The 23,571-nt window shown below is 42.5% G+C and overlaps 3 protein-coding genes across 4 annotated transcripts; 1 reads left to right on the top strand and 2 right to left on the bottom strand.

Moving 5' to 3' along the window:
* Window positions 1-614: 614 nt before the first annotated feature.
* Window positions 615-5,401, top strand: Pic (DNA damage-binding protein pic). Its single transcript, XM_077412516.1, has 5 exons — window positions 615-790; window positions 868-1,016; window positions 1,435-4,160; window positions 4,433-4,829; window positions 5,124-5,401. The coding sequence occupies exons 1-5, from the start codon at window positions 721-723 to the stop codon at window positions 5,205-5,207; spliced, it is 3,426 nt and encodes a 1,141-aa protein (XP_077268642.1). The 5' UTR covers window positions 615-720; the 3' UTR covers window positions 5,208-5,401.
* A 236-nt stretch (window positions 5,402-5,637) lies between these two features.
* Window positions 5,638-7,036, bottom strand: LOC143900800 (ADP-ribosylation factor-like protein 16). The gene is made up of 2 exons (XM_077412520.1): window positions 6,046-7,036; window positions 5,638-5,958 (listed from the first exon to the last, which is right to left on the bottom strand). The coding sequence occupies exons 1-2, from the start codon at window positions 6,250-6,252 to the stop codon at window positions 5,638-5,640; spliced, it is 528 nt and encodes a 175-aa protein (XP_077268646.1). The 5' UTR covers window positions 6,253-7,036.
* A 380-nt stretch (window positions 7,037-7,416) lies between these two features.
* On the bottom strand, window positions 7,417-22,894 carry LOC143900794 (uncharacterized). 2 transcript variants are annotated; one of them, XM_077412505.1, is made up of 9 exons: window positions 22,433-22,894; window positions 10,686-22,335; window positions 10,123-10,565; window positions 9,848-10,054; window positions 9,659-9,778; window positions 9,213-9,474; window positions 9,023-9,135; window positions 8,862-8,933; window positions 7,417-8,625 (listed from the first exon to the last, which is right to left on the bottom strand). In XM_077412505.1, exons 2-9 carry the CDS (start codon window positions 21,955-21,957, stop codon window positions 8,554-8,556), a joined length of 12,561 nt encoding a protein of 4,186 aa, XP_077268631.1. In that variant the 5' UTR covers window positions 21,958-22,335; window positions 22,433-22,894; the 3' UTR covers window positions 7,417-8,553. The 2 variants fall into 2 exon arrangements, with proteins under 2 accessions (XP_077268631.1, XP_077268630.1); XM_077412504.1 differs by having other exon boundaries at window positions 10,123-22,335.
* Between the last annotated feature and the right edge of the window lie 677 nt (window positions 22,895-23,571).

The following is a 23,571-nucleotide window of genomic DNA, read 5'->3' as shown; positions in this document are numbered from 1 at the left end:
CATAGATTTAGAAATACCTATCCTGAATTGGGTGTTCCTACAAAAAGCATTCCTCAACTCTCCAATGATTGGCTATCTTTTTTCTCCAGAGGCAATTGTATTTATCCAAGTATCAGTTTTCTAGAAGCTGCTCAAATAATGAATCATGAATTTGAAAAATTTCATGGCAATTTCTTCAATCTGGAATCTAAAATATTTTGTAAATTAACAGACATTGTTTGTAAACAAATTAATTATAAGTTTCCCCAAAAAGTTATTGCGTGCTTGGTTCGAACTAGGACATATATCAGATTGCGAAACATAAATAATGAAATTGTGTTAAATAATCAGAAAAAAAATAAATAAAAAAATGTATAAAATGAGTAATAAGAAGCAAAAACTATAAATAAACATTATTAAATCATCTTTCCTCTTTTTCTCTCTAACGTGAAGAAAAAAAAGATAAAAAGTGGACGGTGCAACAAGTTCAGCTAAAAAGAACAGACCTAATGTTTAACGACGCGCGTAGAAGAACAACGCGTGCAATGAGTGTCGGGTTTAACGGCGCCCCGGGCGCCCTGTGCGTTGTAAAGGGACCTAAACAATGTCTGAAGTGTGACCAACTTCATGGCGCGATAAATTGAAAAGCACGGGTAAGCTGAGCACTCCGGCCGAGAGCCTGAGAGGATCCGTGGTTGTGGTTGTGTTGGAAAGTGTTTATCAGCTGCCAGGCAATATATTATGAAAGCAATGTCCCATCATTACGTGGTGACGGCACATAAACCAACGGCTGTCACTGCCTGCGTGACCGGTAAGTGATTAAATTCGCGAGATCGCACGGCGGAGCTGCGCCGCGGTATAATCGCTTTGTTGTTGCGCTTTTCCAAGGTAATTTCACCTCACCGACGGACTTGAATCTGATCCTGGCCAAGAATGTACGTTTGGAGATATACCTCGTGACGCCGGAGGGCCTGCGGCCCCTGAAGGAGGTCGGGATCTACGGCAAGATAGCCGTCATCAAATTCTTCAGACCGCCGGTAAGGTTATTTCCATACTAAGGTCTGTTTCTTCAAAGAGTCGTGTTTACACTCTCGTCATGGCAGTCACTGACTGGCGGTTACGTTTACGTTTCGCCAATTAATTCTCAAAAAAAAAAAACTCTACAGTGCTCTAGTGACTTGCGTGAATTAAACTTTTGATACAAATATATATTTTTAGAACATTAGTATAATATACATGTAAGGCAGACATTGTAAATAAATATTTTTTTAAGAGAAGCTGTGCTAAAGTATCATTAGTAAAGATGCATAAAATCTATATGAAATATGTAAAATCTGTGAGAACGTATGTAAATATTGCAGGGCTGAGGCATTATATTAAGACGTTATGTCAAATATTGATTTAACTGAGATTAAGTTGCGCAGTAATATTTACAAAATTTTTATTTTCCAACAGCATGAGAAGAAGGATCTACTGTTTCTATTAACCACGCGTTATAATGCGATGATCTTGGAATGTATCGGCGAGGGAGAGGATATAGAGATTATAACAAAAGCTCACGGGAATGTGGCGGATCGTATTGGGAAGGCTTCGGAGACTGGGATTAAAGCTGTCATTGACCCAAAAGCACGAGTAATCGGTCTCAGATTGTACGATGGCCTCTTCAAAATTATACCCTTAGACAAGGATAATCCAGAGTTAAAAGCGTCTTCAATCCGTATGGACGAGCAGCAAGTGCAAGATGTCAATTTTCTCCACGGATGTGCTAATCCTACCTTAATTCTCATTCATCAGGATATCAATGGTAGACACGTAAAAACGCACGAGATTAACTTGAGAGATAAAGAATTTGCCAAGATACCATGGAGGCAGGATAATGTGGAGCGAGAGGCTATGATGGTCATTCCCGTACCTTCTCCCATTTGTGGCGCAATCATAATAGGACAGGAGAGTATTTTGTATCACGATGGTACTACATACGTCGCGGTGGTACCGCCAATTATAAAGCAGAGCACCATTACTTGCTACGCCAAGGTAGATAATCAAGGACTGAGGTATCTATTAGGAGATATGGCTGGTCATTTATTTATGTTATTTTTGGAGCAAGAAAAGAAACCTGATGGAACGATGGTAGTGAAGGACTTGAAAGTCGAATTGTTGGGTGAAATCAGTATACCAGAATGTATAACTTATTTGGACAATGGCGTAATATATGTCGGTAGTCGCCTGGGTGATTCTCAATTGATCAAATTAATTACAAAGGCAGATGAGAATGGATCCTATTGCGTACCTATGGAGACATTCACGAATCTGGCGCCTATCGTCGACATGGCTGTGGTAGACTTGGAAAGACAGGGCCAAGGGCAGATGGTCACGTGCTCGGGTGCCTTCAAGGAAGGCTCTCTCAGAATTATCAGAAATGGTATAGGCATACAGGAACACGCGAGTATCGATCTACCAGGGATTAAAGGCATGTGGGCACTAAAGGTTGGCGGTTCACAATATGACAACACACTGGTACTGTCGTTCGTCGGACAGACTAGGATTTTAACTTTAAATGGCGAGGAAGTCGAGGAGACGGATATCCCGGGTTTCGTCTCGGATGAGCAAACGTTTCATACGGGTAACGTTACTGACGATTTGTTCATCCAAATAACTCCGATCTCTGTTAGATTGATCTCGTACGAGAGTAAATTAGTCGTCTCCGAGTGGGAGCCGCAAAACAAAAGGACCATCAGTGTGGTAGCTTGCAATGGCACGCAAGTCCTTTGCGCAACGGGAAATGATCTGTTCTACATAGAGATATCATGTAATCAGATTGTATCCAAGGGATTCGTCACCCTGCAATACGAGGTGGCGTGCCTGGACATTTCCCCTCTGGACGGCGTCAACGAGGCCAAGATTGCAGCTGTTGGACTCTGGACGGACATATCTGTTCGGATCTTGACTCTGCCCAATCTAGAGCAGATCAATAAAGAGCTTCTCGGGGGCGAGATTATACCTAGGTCCATCTTAATGACCTGTTTCGAGGGTAACACATATTTACTTTGCGCACTAGGCGACGGCAGCATGTACTATTTTATCCTACAGCGACAAAGCGGGGTGCTCTCGGACAAAAAAAAGGTCACCTTAGGCACACAACCTACTGTTCTCAGGACCTTCCGATCTCTCTCCACGACGAATGTGTTCGCGTGCTCGGACAGGCCCACTGTTATTTATTCCTCGAATCACAAGCTTGTTTTCAGCAATGTCAATCTCAAAGAGGTGAACCACATGTGCTCCTTGAACGCGGAATCTTATAGCGACAGTTTGGCACTGGCGACCGACAGTACCGTTACCATCGGTACAATTGACGAGATCCAAAAGCTGCACATAAGAACGGTTCCGCTTGGGGAGTCTCCAAGGAGAATCGCTTATCAGGAAAGTTCACAGACCTTCGGCGTGATCACAATGCGGGTTGACGTACAGGAGAGCAGCGGAGTGAGCATCGTCAGGCATTCCGCGTCTACCCAGGCGGCGTCCACCTCCAGTAGCAGCCACGTCGCCTCGCATAACAAACCCAGCGGACACACGGCCAATGAGATTGGCCAGGAGATCGAGGTGCACAATCTTCTTATCATCGATCAGCATACTTTCGAAGTTTTGCACGCGCATACCCTGATGGCCACCGAGTACGCGTTATCATTGATCTCGACAAGACTGGGCGAGGATCCGACCTCTTACTTCGTGGTTGGGACCGCGTTTATAAATCCCGACGAGACTGAGCCCAAGATGGGCAGGATACTGCTGTATCACTGGAGCGATGGCAAGTTCACTCAGGTCGCGGAAAAGGAGATCAAGGGCTCGTGTTATTCCTTGGTCGAATTTAATGGAAAGCTCCTGGCGAGCATCAACAGTACCGTGCGACTGTTCGAGTGGACCGCGGAGAAGGAGCTCAGATTGGAGTGCAGCCACTTTAACAATATTATAGCGCTATATTTGAAAACTAAAGGCGACTTTGTTTTAGTGGGGGATCTAATGAGATCCCTCACTTTACTTCAATATAAGACTATGGAAGGCAGCTTTGAGGAAATAGCCAGAGACTACAATCCTAATTGGATGACTGCCATCGAGATATTAGACGATGATACTTTTTTGGGCGCCGAAAATTGCTTCAATCTCTTCGTATGTCAAAAGGACAGGTATGCTTTGCCGGTAGATTTATACAGATTTATACGTTTTTTATTGAAATATGGTTTCCCCGAACAAACTACCATTGTCACTTATTCTTTCGCATTCGCAACCATTAATTTTTTAATCAACCTCTTGTAAACCGAGGCATATATGGGATGAGAGTCAGGATCGAACTTGGGACCCGTCGACTGCGAGTCGACCGCTTTCACGCGGAACTACGCGTCATTCCTATTTGTATGTTATTAATAATGCAATTTTAAATAACAATGGTTCTTTCCAGCGCCGCGACGTCGGAAGATGAGAGGCAGCAAATGCAAGAAGTAGGCCAGTTTCATCTAGGCGACATGGTCAACGTTTTCCGGCACGGCTCGTTGGTGATGCAGAATTTGGGAGAATCAAGCACGCCGACCCAGGGTTGCGTATTATTCGGCACTGTGAGCGGCGCGATCGGACTGGTGACGCAAATACCATTTACGTTTTACGAATTTCTGCGCAACATGGAGGACAAGCTGAACACCGTGATAAAGAGCGTGGGCAAAATAGAGCACAATTTTTGGAGAAGTTTTAATACAGAATTGAAGATTGAGCAGTGCGAGGGATTCGTAGACGGCGATCTGATAGAAAGTTTCCTCGATCTGAACAGCGAAAAGATGGCAGAAGTTGCAACGGGTCTTATGGTAATTCGATCGCGTATCCTCTTAATTTATATACAGGGTGAGATGTGTCTAAATTGAGAAATTTTTATATCTTGACAAGAAAGCATTTAAAAAATGTTCCAGACGAAAATTATATCGTCTGAAAGGGGGTAACTAATGGTAAAATCAATTTTTTCAAAAATAATTTTCGTCTGAAACATTTTTTTAATGCTTTCTTGTCAAGATATTAAAATGTCCCAATTTAGACACCTCGCCCTGTATATAAGCATGAATTAATTTTTCCTAAATCTCTTAATGCGCTATATTTTTCCACAGATCGATGATGGCAGCGGCATGAAAAAGGAAGCGACGGTAGACGATCTTGTAAAAACAGTGGAGGATCTTACAAGGATACATTAAATGTTGTATAAGTAAACGATATTTTAAATTCATGGAATGTATCTATAAAAATATTAGAAGGTATATATAGAAGATTCAAGCGGTGATTTAAGCGGGAGCGCGAATGTTTATACAGTTACTTTATACAGTTACGTAAATTTTTTCTTATCTTTCGGCTTCATTCTATAAAATTGTTTTCTCTGCTTTTTTTTTTTTTAACATATCTGAGAATTGTGTGAGAGTTTATTTCGTTAGCATCCGTTGCAGTATTTTTTAGAATCCACTGTATGACGTAGAAGTAATGTTACAACAACATTCGTTAATGATTGTTTTTCAAGGGATGCTCCAAGATTTGTAGAGTAATATCTTTATATCTTTGTAAGATCGAGTGTAAATAAAAAGGATGATGCATTTTGAGGTAACGTTCTCTACGTGCGACGTCAATCGTCGCCTATTTATTAGCCTTTAGCGTGGCACGCAGCGTTTCCGGATCGAACAGCCAGCTGCGTAAGCTCTCTATCCCCTGGCCCGTCATACCACTGGTTTCCAACACGGTGATCTTCTGCGTCACCTCCTTTTGTAAACGCGCGTATTGCAGCATCAGCAGAGCTTCGTTTCTCATCTGACGATATGAAACATCCATTTTGTTCAAGATGAGCGCGACCTTCGCGTTCCGTAATCGCGGCTCCACGAGGAAAGAATAAAGCAGCACGCCCGCGGCACTTATTTGGCAAAGATTACTGGTATCCACCACGTAGATTATTTTATGGATCTAACAACGAATGAACGAAAGAAATGCAATATATGCTTTTAATTGTATCGTGCGTTTATTAAGTTGAGATTTTGTTTTACACAGTACCTTATCAAAATAATGCTTCCATATCGGTGCCATATTACCGCCTATCTCTTTAATCACCATATCGAATTCGCCAGTATCATTTTTTACAGTATATATATTTATTCCATTGGTAGGCACAGTATGAGTCGCATCGTCGATTTCGTCTCCTTGGAGACTTTTCATTAGGAGAGTTTTGCCCGATTTGAATGGTCCAAGGCAGAGACACATTTTTTTCTGTACTCAAAATTCTATTAACTGTTGTTAACTTTATATTAATTTTAAGACGCGTCTATGAATCGCTCAATTAATAGACGCGCGCGTCTGCAGTTCTCGGAGACTTATAGGGGACAACAACAGATGAATATTGATTTAACAGATTCGACGCCAGAACATACCTCTACGAACGATTGAAATAAAACGCGTAATTAAAGCATATAGTTGTAAAACTTGTTTATAGTTGCAAACTTCAATAATAAAAAGAAATCGTTTAATCACGATATTCTATTAAAACTTTCTATTTAAATAGCACTGGTCGAAAGTCAACTATAGTATCTTAAAATCTAATAATCTATATATTACTTATATCAACTTCAAAGTTCAGTTATTTCTTTCTTATTTTACGAGTATAATCAATAACGCAATCAAACATCTTAATTGAAAACACAATTATCATAGCCTATGACTTCAGGAAAATATCGCGATATAAAAAAATTCCTATATGTGTGTACGTATGTATGAGTGAATGAGTATGGATGTGTAAATTTATTGTAAATTAATTATTTTTACATTTACACAATATGTGGATATATATATCATATACACTTTTCTAAATATGAAAAATATATTGCGATTGCTTTTAGGATTTTGTTTTTATTGCAAGTTTTAACAAAATTAAAAATTTCTCTATTTACCCTAAGAAGAAAAGAAAACTCAAATTTCTTTACACTGTCCTATTCGAGAACTTTGCAAAATCACTATTTAAGAGTATTGGCAGTATTCCTATAACAATGTACATTCATTAATTTTTGCAGACAAATAACACATCTACGATTTTTATAACTACATATAGTAATTGTTGCATACATAAATTTACATACAATTGTTACATATATAATAATAAATATAATAATTGTATGTGTTTATAATAATAGTGAATTGTAAATGTATCAGCTTATTATAAGTTTAGAATTTATTAAATGTAACGTTTTCTTACTTGTACCTTTTTTACATAACATAAAACATACATATTTTTTTACATCATAAAACATACACATTGTCCATTCTTTGATTAATTTTATATTAATCTTCTGATAAGATTATATATGGCTTGTTATACATTTTGGTATAGATCATTATTTACATTTGCTAATGTCTATTGCAATAAAATAGAAATTAAAGGATGATAGAGTATATTTGTTTCCATTGAAAACACACGACAAAGCAAATATATAATAAAGCATGATATTGGCATCAATATAAACACGATCTTTTTAAGGACATATAGCTTCCTTGGAACAGACGACAAATCTTCGCTAAATACCAACAAGGAACAAGAGCATTGTTTAACAAAGAGTTCATATAAATCATTGAATGCCATGTATTTTGCGTGATTCTCAACCATGTGTATACCAGTCTCAATTTTTAAATAGCTCAAAACGTTGACATGCGCTGACATAAAATTTGCATTTATGCCTACATACATATATTAAATGTCCCAACATTTTCGGATGATTACAAAGTTATGAAAACTTTTCTAATCTGTTTGTGTGTGCAAAGCATAAAATAACTTTCATTGTTGCATTAATTCAGTCTAAATTCTTTACAACTGTACACTTTACATATTACAGATATGTAAGCATATAATGATAACAAATAATTTTGGCGCCAGTACTTCCTCACTAAAAACGGTTCTTACCATCGTATAGTACGTAATTATAAATATATTGTCCTTCTTATAGCAAAACCATGAATGTGCAAATTTTTACTTTTTAACTAAAGAAGTGGGATAAATGTCTCTTATTATTCCTAACTGTATGCCAAAACCTTGGAATAATGATAAATGTATACATAAATTTCAATTTTAATTTAAAAAATCTCGAGTTACAATTATCGAGTCAAAATAATAGATATTACATTTTACATTCAATTATAAATTTCCAAAATTTATCGAATCGCTCATGATATTAGCATAAGAGGAACGATATATCACATAGTACTGTAATTATAAATATCTTATTTAGCATCTTGTGCTTTCCAGCATTTACTTATCAAACATATGATATAAATAAAAGCGATTTGCGAAGAATAAGAATGTAGTATTATAACGCTATTTATAGTGAGAAAATTCGAAAATGTTCGACATTTTAGTACAATTCTGATATATGTTATTAAGTTATTACTTCGGTGTCGTGTTAACTGCTTTACACATTTATATATCATAATATTATTCGATCGCTGAGTTGTTAGCTGATCGTTTCTCCAATTAATTATTTTTAAAGTAGAGAATTCTTGAACGTGCAACAACATTGTTTAAAGTAAGGCACGCACTTGAGTCGGCATTTCCCACGAATGCAAACGCTTGTCTTTACTTCCCGCTATAATCTGAAAGATAATAAAATTTAAAAGTCCGATCAGTATTTATTAGTATCAATATGTTATTTTATTTCACATTTTTAACTAAATACTCAAAAATAAATTAATTAAGAAAATATTTATTGACATTTCATGAAAAAATATACTTTAAAGGAAAAAAAATACACAATATACAAATTTAAAGAAAGCTATTAGGGAAAAATTGTTAGGGGGAAAAAATAGAAATTTGCATATTGAATACGTACCTTATTATTTACAACCTCTATACTTAATAACATATTCCCTGGGCCATGTATGCTACATACTAATTTGTGATTCTGTAAAGAAATTTAATTGAATACGAATAATGCAAATATATTGTAATAAACTGATTATATGACTTCAGATACGAGCATGTAACACTCACGTTTATATTAAAAACATAAATATTGCCGTCGTAACAGCCTGCGAAGAGTAGATGCTTATAAAGACGCATACACACAATACCAACACCAGCATCATATTGAATTGCTTGTTCACCTGTCTGCAATTATATTTTAAGAATTATTATACAATTCAATTTCTATTTCGAAACAGTTTAGAAAAGCTATCGTTACTTGCCGTGAAATCGAAAACGTTTATGGATCTGCTGCTTGTACCACAATAGATCAAATTATTATGACGCAATAAACTGTAAACCGTGTGATTCTTCTGGCCGCTAATCGTACGGAGAAACAAGCCATTCAGTGCATCGCGTATAGCTATCGGTTGGTTTCGAGATGCTACAATAAGGATTTTTCGCGGGCCTTCATTTGTCGCTTTAAGCGCAAGTACAGACTTATCCGAAAATGAGATAGTACTTCCTTTAGTGACACTAGTCTGCAAATAAATTTGTACTTATGTGTATGTGTATATATATATAAAAACAAATTATATAAATATTAGTTAAAAAATTTTTTATATATGGATAAAACTCAATCTTTTTTTCTCTCTCTTAATATAAATTACTATATCCATATTGAGAATATGTACATCAATGTAGTTTAAATAAAAAAAAACTTACCTTGATTTGAAAACGCGAGACATGTCCAGATTTAGTTCCAATAAAGATTATTCCCCATGCTTGATCCATACACTGGATCGGACTGTTTATTTGCGCCGGATTCTTTATCAATTCGCCACTCTGCAAAGAGGCAGTTTTTTAAATTAGTTTTTCAATAAAATTGCGCGTCTAAACCGCTAAAAATCTTACCGTTATATCGTAACAACGCAAGGTGCCATCCAAGGAACCAGAATACATAAGCTCTTTGTTAACTCCTGTGATATCTGACTTACAGATATACAGACATGTAACCGCGGATTTGTGACCTTTATAGATATTCAGTATCGAATTAGACGTCTGACTGTATCTGTATATTTTACTGTCTTCGCTTGCTGCTAGGAAAGAATTCTCAAAAACCTAAAAACAATATATAAATTATATTTAGCTCGTTTTATACAGAGTATAATCGTCTATCGAATTGCTACCTTGATGTCTAAAATAGGCCCTTTGTGGACCGTGTACTGCATTTTCGCTGATTCCTCGCCGTCGATCTCTGGTGCTTGTGAAACAGATTCTTGAGTGAGATCTTTGTCGCTACTCTCCTTGATCGGCTTCGCTTCTAAGATTTCGACCTCGGGTGTTGCTTTGTCGCAGGACTTTTCCGGGAAAAAGAAACTTTTGCTAGAAGCTGCAATGGAAATTACTGTATTTTGATTGCTCGTGGTATGCTGCGTAGACGATGAGTCACTCGGTGCACAAGGATTGACGGCAATTATTCCAAGTCTGTCCAGAACCTCGGGTTTGACATATTTAAGGAGAGCGGGCTTACAGTCGACCAATCTCACTTTGCAGTTTTTTATTTGCTCCTCCGTGTGCTGTTTCCTCTTCTTCGCGTTTGCCACGGTGCTGTTATTCGAAGCTGTGGATTCTGTAATCATGTCGGAGTGTTTAGCCAGACTTACGATCTTCTTTTTAGACTTAGCTTTTCGGCTAATAACTTTTCGCCTAATAACATTTTGCACTTTCCGTGCCATGCGATTCTTCCTACCATTGCTCGTGACTTTTTCATCGGGCATTGCCCACGTAGGAGATTTGCTTCTGCTTCGCGTTGTGAAATTTCTCTCGTGAAGAACGCTCGAATCTCGTTCGCTGCCGTTCGAATCAGCATCGACTTCCTTTACCCTGCTAGACCTGACAGTCTCACTGGAGTTTCTGACACTCCTCCGAACCGGCGCTGAGTTGTCGTGCTTGCGACGAAGCTTCTTACTCGGTTCTCCGCTCTTCGCGGTTGCTTTATCGAACAAGATGGTAGAAGTCGACGTGTGTTCCAGACTGGACTGTTCGATGGACGTTTCGTTGAATTCTTCCGATCTTTCGCTCGTTAGATCAATTAAAACGTAACTGCCATTGCTTTGATCGTGATCCAGGATTTTCTCAAATGCTGACTTGTTCTCGGGATTACTTTTCTCCTCTTCTTCGGCGGCTGCATTCTCCATGCTTTGACAATCTTGTTTCAAAGCAATCGCGTCGTTCGAGAGCTGCTCGGATTCGGCATCCGATTTTTTCTGCTTTGTATCTGTTTTTTCTCCGGTAGACTCTGAGACACTCGAGTCATGAGTATCTCTTGTTGCTATCTTATCGTTCCGGTTAGATGCGACGCTGCCGCCTGATTCCTCGTTCTCACTAATATCGGAGTATCCGGACTTCGCATTGTTCAATTGCGGTACAGATTGTGGTGCATTACTTACGCTGTCGACCGTCTCTTCTCTTTCATCAGCGTCCACTGCGGATTCATCCTTCGTTTCGCCTTTCTCATCCTTCTTGTTTTCCTCCACGATCAAATTAACGGCTTGCGAGCTATCTCGTAAACTCTTATCCTTCTCCTCCGATCTCTCAGGGTTGGCCGAAAGTATATTTGTTGTAGAATCAACCAGACCAGTGCCCACGACAGCGCCCTCCGTGTCATTAAATTTCTGCGACAGTTCCAGGCTGAAATCATCTTTTATTAAAATTTTAGGCACGGATACTTTAATGTCAAAGCTGCGCGACGTGATATTATTGGAATCTTTCGAACGGTCACGCTCGCAGTCTAAAGAATGGTTCTCTATTAGAGTTTCTTCAGGGGTGATGCTACTGTCCGGTTCCATCCTGTTACGTTCGTCGTGGAAAGGAATCTTGTCCTGGCTCACGGCTTTAAAAACGTGATTCGATCCGTCCGCACCAGGCACGTCGTTACTGTCCTGCCGCAACGCGACCTCCTCTACGTTTTCCTTCTCTCGACAGGGCCAATCCGAATTGGCGTTCGCTTCAGCATCGACGTAAAATTGATTATCAGACTGCAATACAGGGGTGACGTTGGACGTCGCTGGAATGTCCTCAGAAGCAGGCGCCTCCAATTGAGGCTCATAAAGACTTTCCTTGTTTTCCACCACAGCGTTTATCATCTCATCCACGCTCTTCAGTATGTTCGGATCGACGACGAGATCCGTGTCTTCCTTCCTCTGGCTGAGCGAGTCGATCAAATCTCGCTTTTGTCGCAGCTTCCTGATGTACAACTTGGACAGAGGCAGCTCCTCCTCCTCCATCGTCAGGTTGTTAACCGTCCTCAGGAAGTTATCCAGCTGCTGCTTCTTCTTCTTACGCACTTCCGCTTTAATCTTCCGCACTTCCGCTTTCATCTTCCGCGACCTGGCCAGTTCCTTCTTGAGCGTCTCGTCCAGCAAAACGAGACCCGTCGCCTTCCTGTTCTCGTGTATCTCCGACGCGGTGTTCTGCACCAGAGAATTCCACGTGCTGTCGTCAGAATATATAGACAAACGCTCCGGCGTGCTGTGCACCTGCTTGCTCGACGGTTGAGAATTCGCCTTCGCTGCTTCCGCCTTCGCCGCTTCGTCTGGTGGTGAAATAACGTTTCGTTTATCGATATCAAAATATTTTGCGCGTTCGGTCTCGCCTTTAGCAAGATCCTGCAAATCTGAACGATCGTCCGCATTTTTATCCGCTGTGCTTTTATCTGAACAGATCGCACGCTTCAAATCGATATCACAAGCAGATTCCTCCTTGTCGGATTTCCCAGTGATTTTCTCCTCTCGCGCCTCATGATCTACCGCAGCGTTCGATTCGGGTTTCTGAATGACATCTTCAGATAGTACGGCGTCAACCGTACTATCCTCCACTTTTCTACTCACGGAAGTTGAAGTCTGCTGTTCTGTCATCTCGTCAAGGTCTTCCTCCTCCTCCTTCGCCTCGTCTTCCCTCCCCTCTTCCTCCCGTCGGATTGTCTGCTCCAGTCGCGGCTTTTTCTTCCACCGAATCACAGGCATTTTCGTCTTCTGGTGCACTGGCGTGTAACTGAAAAGCTCATCATCCTCCAAATTACGAGATGAGATTCTCTTTCTCTCCTTAAGCGACGGTCTCGACGAAGGCGCGTTTTTGGTTTGTTTGGTACGACTTATTTCACTGTTCTGCGATATTAACGTTGACGGTAATTGAGGTTGGCCGGCAACAGTATCGTCTTCCCTCGTCCTCAGTATTACGCTGCTGTTCGTCACAGAATCTTCAGTCGGCGAGATATCATTCCGTAATATCTCGTGCAACTTTAGCTTCTCGTTCGCTAGCTTACGCATCTCGAGATCGATTTCCAGCATTCTAGCCAGAATAGCTTCCCTCGTGGTACCGGCGAGCCTTCCGGATTGCCTCATTTTCTTGAGTCTCTTCACCAAGCTGGTTTTGCTCGACGTTTCTTTAGATCGACACTTCATCTGTCGTTTGTCTTTCAACTTGTGCAAAATTGTACCATTGTGTTTCCTCTGACTTTCGTAGGCTCTCTCGTTTATTTTCTCAGAATTTTGCTGTCGTCTCTTTTCCAACAGTTTATCTAACTCCTTCATCTTTCTCAATTCCACAACCGGATTGCGCAGCATACCGCTGTGAAGACGTTTCTCGATGTTACCGGAAGGCGATGTTACGGACTTACCGTCGTGGTTAACGTCGATGTCTTTGTAAACTGGCCGGTCACACGAGCCGTTTTGCGTCGACGATATTGCGTTTACGTTTACAAAATTCTGCGCGGTCGTGTCATTGGGAGTCTCTGGCGCATGCGTATTTACATTGTTTTGTCCGTCTATGTTCCAAGCCGATGTTCGGTAATTCAGACGCGCCTCGCTCATCCGTTGCGTCTTATCTATCTCAATTGTCACTTTTTTAGTTTCCGTCGGTACATCGTTCGGAGATTTGAAAAAAACATTCGTCGCTTCCTTCAAGGCGGCTTTCGTCCGGATATTCAGTGGTCTCGATACTCTCGACGTGCCGGTCGGCGATTGTTCCGCCGACGCCTCCGCGAGCGAATCATTGTCCGACGACGATATGTGCTTCAAGTCGAGTTTACAATCCTCCGGTTTCGATAAATCGGCGCGGGGCGTAATCTGCGTAATCATCGTCGTTTCCGGAATGACCGCAGGCGTGACGTTGTACGGCGGGCTTTCTTCCCGAACGGGAAAGTGCACGCACTCGTCGTCCTTGTTGTCGAACGTTGCGGTGCCTTGTAAACGATCGTCCAAGTCCAGGAACATGTCGTTATCTAGATGCTCGTCGGAATCGAAGCCCGGCAATTTGTCGCAAGGCGCCTTTTCCGCGGATATATTTGCCTCTAGATATATGTGATTGTCGAGATGATCGACGCCATGGCTGTCCGGCAGTCTCAACGCGTCGTCCGATATCGTCGTCTCTAACGCGTCGGATAAACTAGGATCGGTTGTCGTTTTGAGCTTGCTTGCCAAATCTTTCGTTCGAGCTTCGCCCGGACTAATTTCTTCCTCGTTAATAAACATGGATTCTTTAATCACTAATCCCGCGCACGATGCGTATCCCTCTTTGGTCATTAACGGTCTGTCCGTCTCGCCGCCTTCATCGATATCATCGTTGTCCTCGTCGCGTAACGCGGCCGTGACTATCTCGCTCGAGGATTTTCTTACGCGTCCTTCTCCACTTTCATCCGTCGCCGCCAAGTCGGATTTATCTCTCTTCTCGCTCGTCGTGCATTCCTTATCCGCAGCAAGTAAAACGTTATCGAAAGTGATACCAAAATTCTCACTGGCACCGACATTCGCGTCGTTAGCGTAATCAGTACCGGTTTCCAGCGTTTCGTAATCCCGTCGCCCTTCGATCTTCACGCCGCCCTTGCAACCGGCGATACGCGTCGCGTAATTTACGTTACAATCATCGAGTAATATCCTGTCCTTATTGGCGTTGACCTCGTCAAATTGGTTGAATATGTTAGGCTGCTCAAAATCTATCATGGTTTCCTGAAGAAAGCCTTTGAACGGACTACCTACGCTGTCGAGAGAGGTAGTACCTTGCTGTTCCTCAAAGTTTTTATTTGAAGCTGATGGTCCAAGGATTTTCTTAACCCGAGATTTGTCCTCCGTCGCACTCGCAGATTTGTACGTATCTGGTACATTAAATTCCATATTATCCTCTTTACTATCGTTAGTTTTAATATTTATTAACAGCTGATCTTCCTTACTTCGTCTATCTTCCTTGTCGATGCTATCCGATCGAGACATCGCTTCCAGTTTGGAAATGCCGCTTGTATCACGATTAATTGTGCTCTCCGCTAGATCTCGATTTTCATTCGATTTTTTCATCTGACTTTGGTCCGCATAATTCAACGAAAGCTCCGTATCTTTCGCTGCATCGGCTTCTTGAATCTTAGACGTAGAGGAATCCTTCTTGTTTATCTTTACAATTGAAGTTTTATTTTCGGCAACTTCCAGGGCAATTTTCGAAGCTGTCGACGCATCGAGTTCGGGAACGGCATTACAAATTTTTCTTGCGCTTCGATCTTTTTTATTTGCAATCTCAGTACTTGCTATGTTCTTCGTACGTTTTACATATCGAGTTTCTTTATCTCGCGTTGTCTTAGAAGAATGTTTACGCGTATCAACGTCAATATTACTTACAGTTTTTTCAGCGTTTTCTCGTTTAACAACATTGAAGTTCGAGGAACGTTCTTTCGGTTTAATATCACGCGGTAATTCATCAGCATTGTTGTCAGTGTTCCCCGAGGAAATTGTTGACGGTTCCGTTTTTGTGTTGCTATCATTTACCTTACTTTCGCGAGAATCTATCGATTGTATTCGTTCAGTTTTTATTTTGTTTATATTATTACCGGTATTATCGATATTCTTTTCTTGAGCCACCTCTTCTGCCCTCGTCGTCGTGTTTTCCAAAGGAAAATGTACTTTCGTCGAAACTAGACCAACAGACTTCGACGCTGCCGCAGACTTCTTTTTCGCCTTTTGTTCCATCGCCAATTCCTTTTTCAGCTTCAGCTCCTTGCTGCCTTCCGATCGAATATTCTTAAATCGTTTAGAATCAGACGAAACTTTGCTTTGTGATTTATTATCTGCTACGCTCTCTTTAATCTCTGCGAGTTTCCTGGATCTTGGTGTTATTATTTTAGATGTTACCACAACGTTGGATATTACTTTGATATTGCTAGCAGCCGGCGATGCTTTAGCTTTTGATTTATTCTGATTAATTTTTTTAACACCGCTATCGCCGTCGACGATATGATTTGAATTTTTTTCTTCAGGACGTCTCGGTGCTAATTCTGCAATCGTAGATTCCTTCGTCATTGGTTTCTCTCTTTGCCCAATATTTTTTCCCGACGTTGATTGCGCCGTGTCGTCTTTATTATTCGTTGCGCACGGAACAGCTAATCTTGAAACTAATCGCGGATCTAGAATGGGGCCGCTGTATGTTGATATGAACGTAGATTTGTTTATTGCAACTTCCGGCTCTGTGGCTTTCGGTGTAAGCGTATTTTTCCGCGTCGATATCGCGGGATTTTCTGCGGGCCTCTTCGGTTCAGATTTTTCATTCATGCGACGTTCTTTAGCGCGCTCGTAATATGTCTTTATGTCGATCTTTTTGCTGGCACCTTGCTTCGGAGTCACAGTACTCACAGGCGAGACACCCGATACCGACGACGCTGATGTAGCGACCGTTGACACTCCTGATACATCGTTATCACTAGCTGAGATTTCATTAGCGTCTTTTATTTTGGTAGCTAATTCGGCCAAGGTGCGTGGCGTCTCATTCAGTTGTAATCTTGCACTTTTACTAGCTCCTTCGCATGATACGTGCACGGTATTATTGTTTTGACTTGTAAAACTGTCAGCGGCCGATGAAACAACTTTATCCTGATTACAATCGACGTCAGCTGTTCGACAGGCTCTATTCAAATCCTCCGTGCATTCCGAGAAATTCGCCAGAGCAAGCGTGCTCCAATCTTCCGGTATGCAAGTGAATACATTCAGGGGAACCTTGTTGTCATTCATATCGGATGTTTCTGGCATTTGCTTCAATTGCGCCTTGGTCTTCGGTTGTGTCGGGGAGGCTGTCGGCAGTCTGTCTTCCGCGTATAGTTGCGTGGGATTGACAATCGCCAGCGGAATTTCATGTGCCAAGGGAGATTCCAACTTGTTCTGCGACGCAGAGAGTAAATACGCCGCTTTATTTTCCATGACGAGACTCGAGGCACTTGCAAATTCAGCGTTCTCGATGATCGCTTCTTGGCCGATGTCCAGTTCCTCTTTAACAATTACTTCTTGCGTGATCTGATTTTCTACGATCTCCTTCTTAATTTCGCTCTCCGTCAGCAATTTATCGGCATCGGCCTCTTCCTCATCATCTTTTTCCGAGGAGGAATCGGAGGAGCTCGTCATTTTCTTGTTTTGCCTCTTCCTTCTCATACGTGCTTTCCTCCGCTTTCGGCTTTTACGATTCTTCCGCGACTTTCGCGACTTCCGCTCCCGCTCAATCTCGGCATTCACCTCGTCTCTTATCGCTTCGTTCAACGACATTTTCTTGGCTACCTTCTCATTCTCTTTTATCACCCTCAATAGTTTTGCAACATTTGCGTTATCGGTGCTGCTACTGCTGTTGCTACTAGTGCTGCTACTGCTACTGCTGTTGCTGCTGTTACTGTTACTGTTGGTATCGATAATATGTTCTAAATATCCTGTACTATGTCCTCTATCGTCGCTATGTCGTCTAGATTTTTTATGCTTATCCTTCTCCAAAGATCTGTGTCTTGTGTTTGACGGGTGCTTTGAAGATTCGGACGAATAACGACGTCGCGGGTAAAATTTCCTACCGCGTAAATTTCCTCTACTTGATAATTTTTTGTTATTAACAGCGATCCTTTTTGTGCAAAAAGAAGGTGTCGGGTTCATCTGCGTTTCGAGAAGCGTATCTCGCGTTTCGAGAAGCGTATCTCGCATTTCGAGAAGCGTATCTCGCGTTTCGAGAAGCATCGTTCCGCTTTCCGTTGTTCCGTATCTCGCTTCCCATTCTTCTTTGGTAAGATTTCTGTACGCGTGCGGGTCTTCCTGTTCCTTCCTCTTCCACCTATCGCACTTCTCGTCCCAGCGCGGGCAATTCTCCAGTCTGTATGCTGTATCATCTTCCAAGAGCGCTTCTCTCTCCACGCTCCTCTCCATCGCGCCGACATCGAATTTCTTTGCGTTTTGTTGCGCCATACTGAAACGCTTGCGTTCTTTTACTGCCGCAGGGATTTGATTTTTCTTCGTTACTTCTGAAAATATATCATCTAAATCATGTTGCAAAGTTAACAAGTTACTACTAATAGGATCATTATCTACGATAGTGTTACAAGTGTCATCTTTCAATTTAAGATCGTTACTCTTAACATTATGCACTTGTACACACGCGGTCATTAATGCCTTCTCATCCGATCGCGTGTGTACGTCCTTGTTATATGACATTTTTGTTGTATGGCCTTTGTTTCTTACACATTCCTGACCAACATCATTCGACGTTGTTGTTTTATTTGCGCACTCTGTAGCATGGGTAACAGAACTCAACACATAATTCGTATTTTCCGAGTGACATTGGCTACTCGAAGCTGTTGCGGACTCAGCGTGATTGTCTGGTTGCACATCCAATTGCAGCACTTCATTTAAATGATGAATAAACTCTGTAGGCAGATCCGTAACGGACACAATAGCGTCGGTATCCAACATCGCGTTCAACTGCTTCATAAATTCCTGCTGATCGTACATTTTCATCTTTTCATCCTCTGCTTGTCTCATCTCTAAGGATAACGTAGACTTTTTTTCCTTGACTAGACGCTTCATTATAATATTAAACTTTCGAAGACTAGTGTTATTCACCATGTTGTAGATATCGTTCGTACTCATCTTTAAAAATCGGCTGATGATCTTGTTCTTCCACGAAGTTTCCATATTAGAATTCTCGTTCTTTTCTATACAACTTCTTGATTTTTGCGCGTTGACCTTCGAATAAAGTGAAACGTTAGAAGATTGAGATATTTCCGTGTGAATATCCTTTTGTGGCTTTTTATGAGGCAATGTAGCAGCCTGGTTTCCAATTGATTCGAATAATATTGTGCTTTTAAAATTATTTTCATTTCTCTTCAAATTCTTCTCCCCTTCTTTACTCTCTTTACTCTCTCTACGCCTTAATGTATTCTTCTTCGTTACCGAAGGTACTGCACGAGTTTTTTCTGATTCCACAGAATGCGTCATCCCGTTTCTCTTCTCGATATTTTCTTGGCGCGCTGTCTTAGTATTTATCATTTTCGTTTTATTATTCAAGTTAAATACTACTTTAGGACGATCTTGCTCCATCATTAGTTCGACGTCCTTAGATTTCGCATTTGCATCTTGTATCGTTTCTTCTGATGATAGATGGTCTGCTGTACTTTGCTCTTCAGGTACTATTTTCTTCTTGCTACATGTGTTATCTTCTTTTATCTTTTTCTTACTAGTTTTGGCTCTTGGCTTACCTGGAGGCAGGGCTATAGACTCTACATCGCTAACAGGATTAACTGAGACACTGCTTTTGGAACTTGATTTGGAACTTGATTTGGAACTTTCATCTGTCTTTCCTGTTATATTTGTCATTTCTTTCGCAAATTTCATAGCTTTCTGCATGTCATCCAAAACATCGTCTTTGTTCACGCTGTAAGATAAATCAGGGGAGGAAGAGAGTTCTGGTAGGGAAGATGGAGATACATAAGTAGGAGGCGTCGCATGCATTTGAGGTAATATTGGCAGAACATGCGTATTGATGCCAGATTGACTGTTCAACGGCATAGGAAATATTGGAGAAAAATTTACCGAGTCAATGTGAGGCGGCAGAAAGACATTATTTTGGTTGGACATTTCTAACGGTAACTGTTGAAGCATAAATCCACCATGTGTATTTAAGCCCGTATGAACATCTATATTTGTATAAACGGCAGGCATTGGATTTTGAGCGTTACTCCATGCAGGATTTGCGTCTTCATGAGGTATTGTTGATCCGAGTAAACATTTTATATTTGGCGGTGGGGCTGTAGGATCGAATAATGGTGGTAAATCGGGTGGTATTGAATATGGAGGCAAGATACGTGGTGGTTGGTCTTGTTTCAATAATATCGGTGGTGGAGTAGTAGGATCAAAATCAACGGGTAACACCTGCTCAGTATGCGGAGACAGGTTTGGTGGACTATGGAAAGAATTTTCCTGCACTTTTGACAATTGGTTATCTAATGCGACATTATTTGCTGACACATCAGCTAACGCTGGTTGTATCAACGCACTGTTACTACCGTTTGAATTTTCTGCATGAACGTGAAAATTTAAGACATTTTCTTGAACTTCTAAATTCGTGAAAAACTCTTCGTTTTGCGGTCTCTCTTCGTTTTCCTTCAGCAAAATATTCTGATCTACTGAATCAATTGGAAATGACATAGTCGGTAAATTCAATGTTTCAGACTCTTCTTGTCCCTTCGTAGCATCTGTGGGATCTCCGATTTCTGTAGCATCCATGGGATATTCTCTGATTTCTGTAGCATCCGTGAGATATTCTCCGATTTCTGTAGCATCCGTGGGATATTCTCCGACTTTTGTAGCATCCGTGGGATATTCTCTGATTTCTGTACCATCCGTGGGATATTCTCCGATTTCTGTAGCATCCGTGGGATATTCTCTGATTTCTGTACCATCTGTGGGATATTCTCCGATTTCTGTAGCATCCGTGGGATATTCTACGATTTCTGTAGCATCCGTGGGATATTCTACGATTTCTGTAGCATCCGTGGGATATTCTCTGATTTCTGTAGCATCCGTGGGATATTTTCCGATTTCTGCAGCATCCGTGGGATATTCTCTGATTTCTGTAGCATCCGTGGGATATTCTCCGATTTCTGCAGCATCCGTGGGATATTCTCCGATTTCTGTAGCATCCGTGGGATATTCTCCGATTTCTGTAGCATCCGTGGGATATTCTCCGATTTCTGTAGCATTCGTGGGATATTCTCCGATTTCTTGCAAAGTATCCTGTTGCTGGTCGTCTTGATCTTGTAAAATAATAGCCGGAGATACACCATATTGATACTGAATGTCCGATTGCAATAATTTAATATTGTTATCTCCATGTAAATTCGATTGTTCCAAAATATTGGAATTATCAATTTGCTCTTGGAGCTCCCAATTATCAGTTTCCATACACGCATTATCATCTGGTACATTTTCCAGATTTGTCATTTGATCGCTAGGTATCACTAGATGAGATCCATTTTCATTTTCTTCTAATATTACATCATTATTTGTATTATTCGTAATATTAAATACATCCGTAGCATGCTGCGCGTCATCAAGATTAGCGTTATCAGGATTTATTTTTCCAATATCCTTTAGATCATTGTACGTCAGTTTGAGCTCAGATGATTTGTACCCGACTACGACAGGGATACGATTTTCTATACAATCATCTTCGACGGGATCAATCGGCACGTCTTCGCTCCAAACATCCGTCGTCTTGCTGCTAAAAGAAAAAAGTTTCTGCTTCAAACGATCCGCCGTTTCGGTTATCTTCTGCTGCCGCTCCTCCTCGGAACCGAGCAGAGGCAGCTGTGGTGCAGTTCCATCTTGATCGGTCTGCAGACTACACGACGCCAGGTCGATGTCCTCGTCATAATCCAGATGTACGGGCAGTATATTGGGAGTGGGGAATCGAACGTCGAAGGTGAACCTTCTCCTACCGTCCGATCCCGATCTAAACGGCGGAGCGCCCCGCAACGGGTGGGACTGGAAAAACATGTTGTTCGGCTGCCAGGGCACGCCGAACTGCGCGGGATGTCCCGGTCTCGGTGGGCCCGCATGACGGAAGGGCGGCCGTGGGAATCGGGGCCTGCCAAAGCGACGCGCGCCCCGGGCGCCCCGCGCACCCCGCGCAACGCGCGGTGGCCTGAAGCCCCTTCCGTGGCCGAAGTTGCTGTAACTCATTATCCGCACTCTTTATCCTAACACCTCGGTATCGTCTCGACAAATCGCTCGCGCGAATACAGGCTAGCACCGTGCAATCTTTGGTAACTTAACATGCCGCAGCACCGTGCATCTCTCCGCCTCAGGAGCATGCACACTTATTGCACCGCTCCGCTCCGTCTCTCCAGATTCACGAAATCACGACTCGTCTCTCACGTGGACTCGCGCGCACCCGGGATGCCAAGGATCATCGTGTTTTCCCGTCAGCTAGCGCTCCAGCGGTTCCAGCTCGCTCCAGTTGACGAGACGCCGCGCGACCGACATCCCGACCTAACCTCTCTCACGCCGCCAAGGGTCCGGCTGACGTTCGCCGGCGGGGCCGCGTTCGACCGCGAGGCACTGCAAAGAAACACGTGCGATTAGACAGCGGTGGGGAACGCCGCGAGGGCCGCGACAGCTTAGACGCGTGTCACTGTCGCGCGACGACGAGACAAACCTCAGCGGCGGGGACTCCACGCGACGCGTCCGTGTCAAACGATCAGATGTTTCGCGCTCCTCGCGCTCCGGTGTGCGTCTCGATCCTTCTCTCGTTCTCACCTCTCCCTTTCCCACTCCCTCGAAGCGCCACGAGCTCTCTCTCTCTCTCTCTTCCGACTCCCCGGCGATGCTGTTATTTCCGTCGCGCGGTGGATCCCGCGCGCTCGGGACTCGGACGTCGTTCCCCTCGGCGTCGCAGTCCCCAGTCCCTCCTCCGGACGATCGCGGGTCTCGGCTTACCCCTCGCCGTTTTACGTTGCACGCACACGGAACACGAGCACCTGCGAAATGTCGTCGTCACACCCGACACCCGACGGAGATCGCACCGTCCAACACCGTCGTTGTTGACCGTCGTCGTCGTCGCCGACGTCGCCGTACACTGCGCGTACACAAAGTACACATGCGCGCCGCTATCGCGGTCGACTCGCCGATAGGCTCGCTACGCAATTTGATTACGCATTCGTGTACAGGGGCGGCGGGGCAGAAGGGGGAAAGTAGAGAAAAAAGAGAAAATTAAACAGTCACCTTAGCTGTCTTCCGATAATGTCCGATATTCACTGTCAGTACTAAAATCTATGGTATACGTGACGTAAATTATAGATTTTCAACGCGGCGGTGAATATCGTGGAGCTCAGCCTTTGATGCGCGATTCGCCTTGCCGCGCTCGCGTATAACGCTGCGCGTGATTATGCAAAACGGCCGGGACGGTGGTTTTTCGACGTTGCCCGAAATGCCCTGAGGTTGTCCGATCGAGCGCGAATAAGCCTCGTATATTTGCGCTTCCACGAGTAGGACGGCTTATCTATGAAAAACAATAAGATAGGAGCTCTTTTTCGCGTGTCTTCTGCTTAGCTTGCGCGTGCTCTTCCTGTTTTTCCATGTTTGTGGGCAAACCCCTTTATGAATATGAATGCGCGCATATACGCGATCAATTTCCTTCGACACATTTCGAGTCAGCTGTTTTTCCTCGAATTAACAATCCCTCCCTCCTCCCCGGTCCCCGCTCGACACTTGCGATTGTCCCGTGACACGTGACCGCGAGGAGGAGCGATGAGAGAGTGGGACGATCGGCGGGGGGAGATCGCGACGCGAAGCCTT

This window comes from Temnothorax americanus, unplaced genomic scaffold, assembly GCF_048541705.1.
Source record: "Temnothorax americanus isolate GAGA-0224 unplaced genomic scaffold, ASM4854170v1 Scaffold30, whole genome shotgun sequence".
In the NCBI taxonomy this organism is placed as follows: Eukaryota; Metazoa; Arthropoda; class Insecta; order Hymenoptera; family Formicidae; genus Temnothorax; species Temnothorax americanus.
Note: the sequence above shows the minus strand (reverse complement) of the source record. Positions and strands in the feature narration are given on the sequence as shown.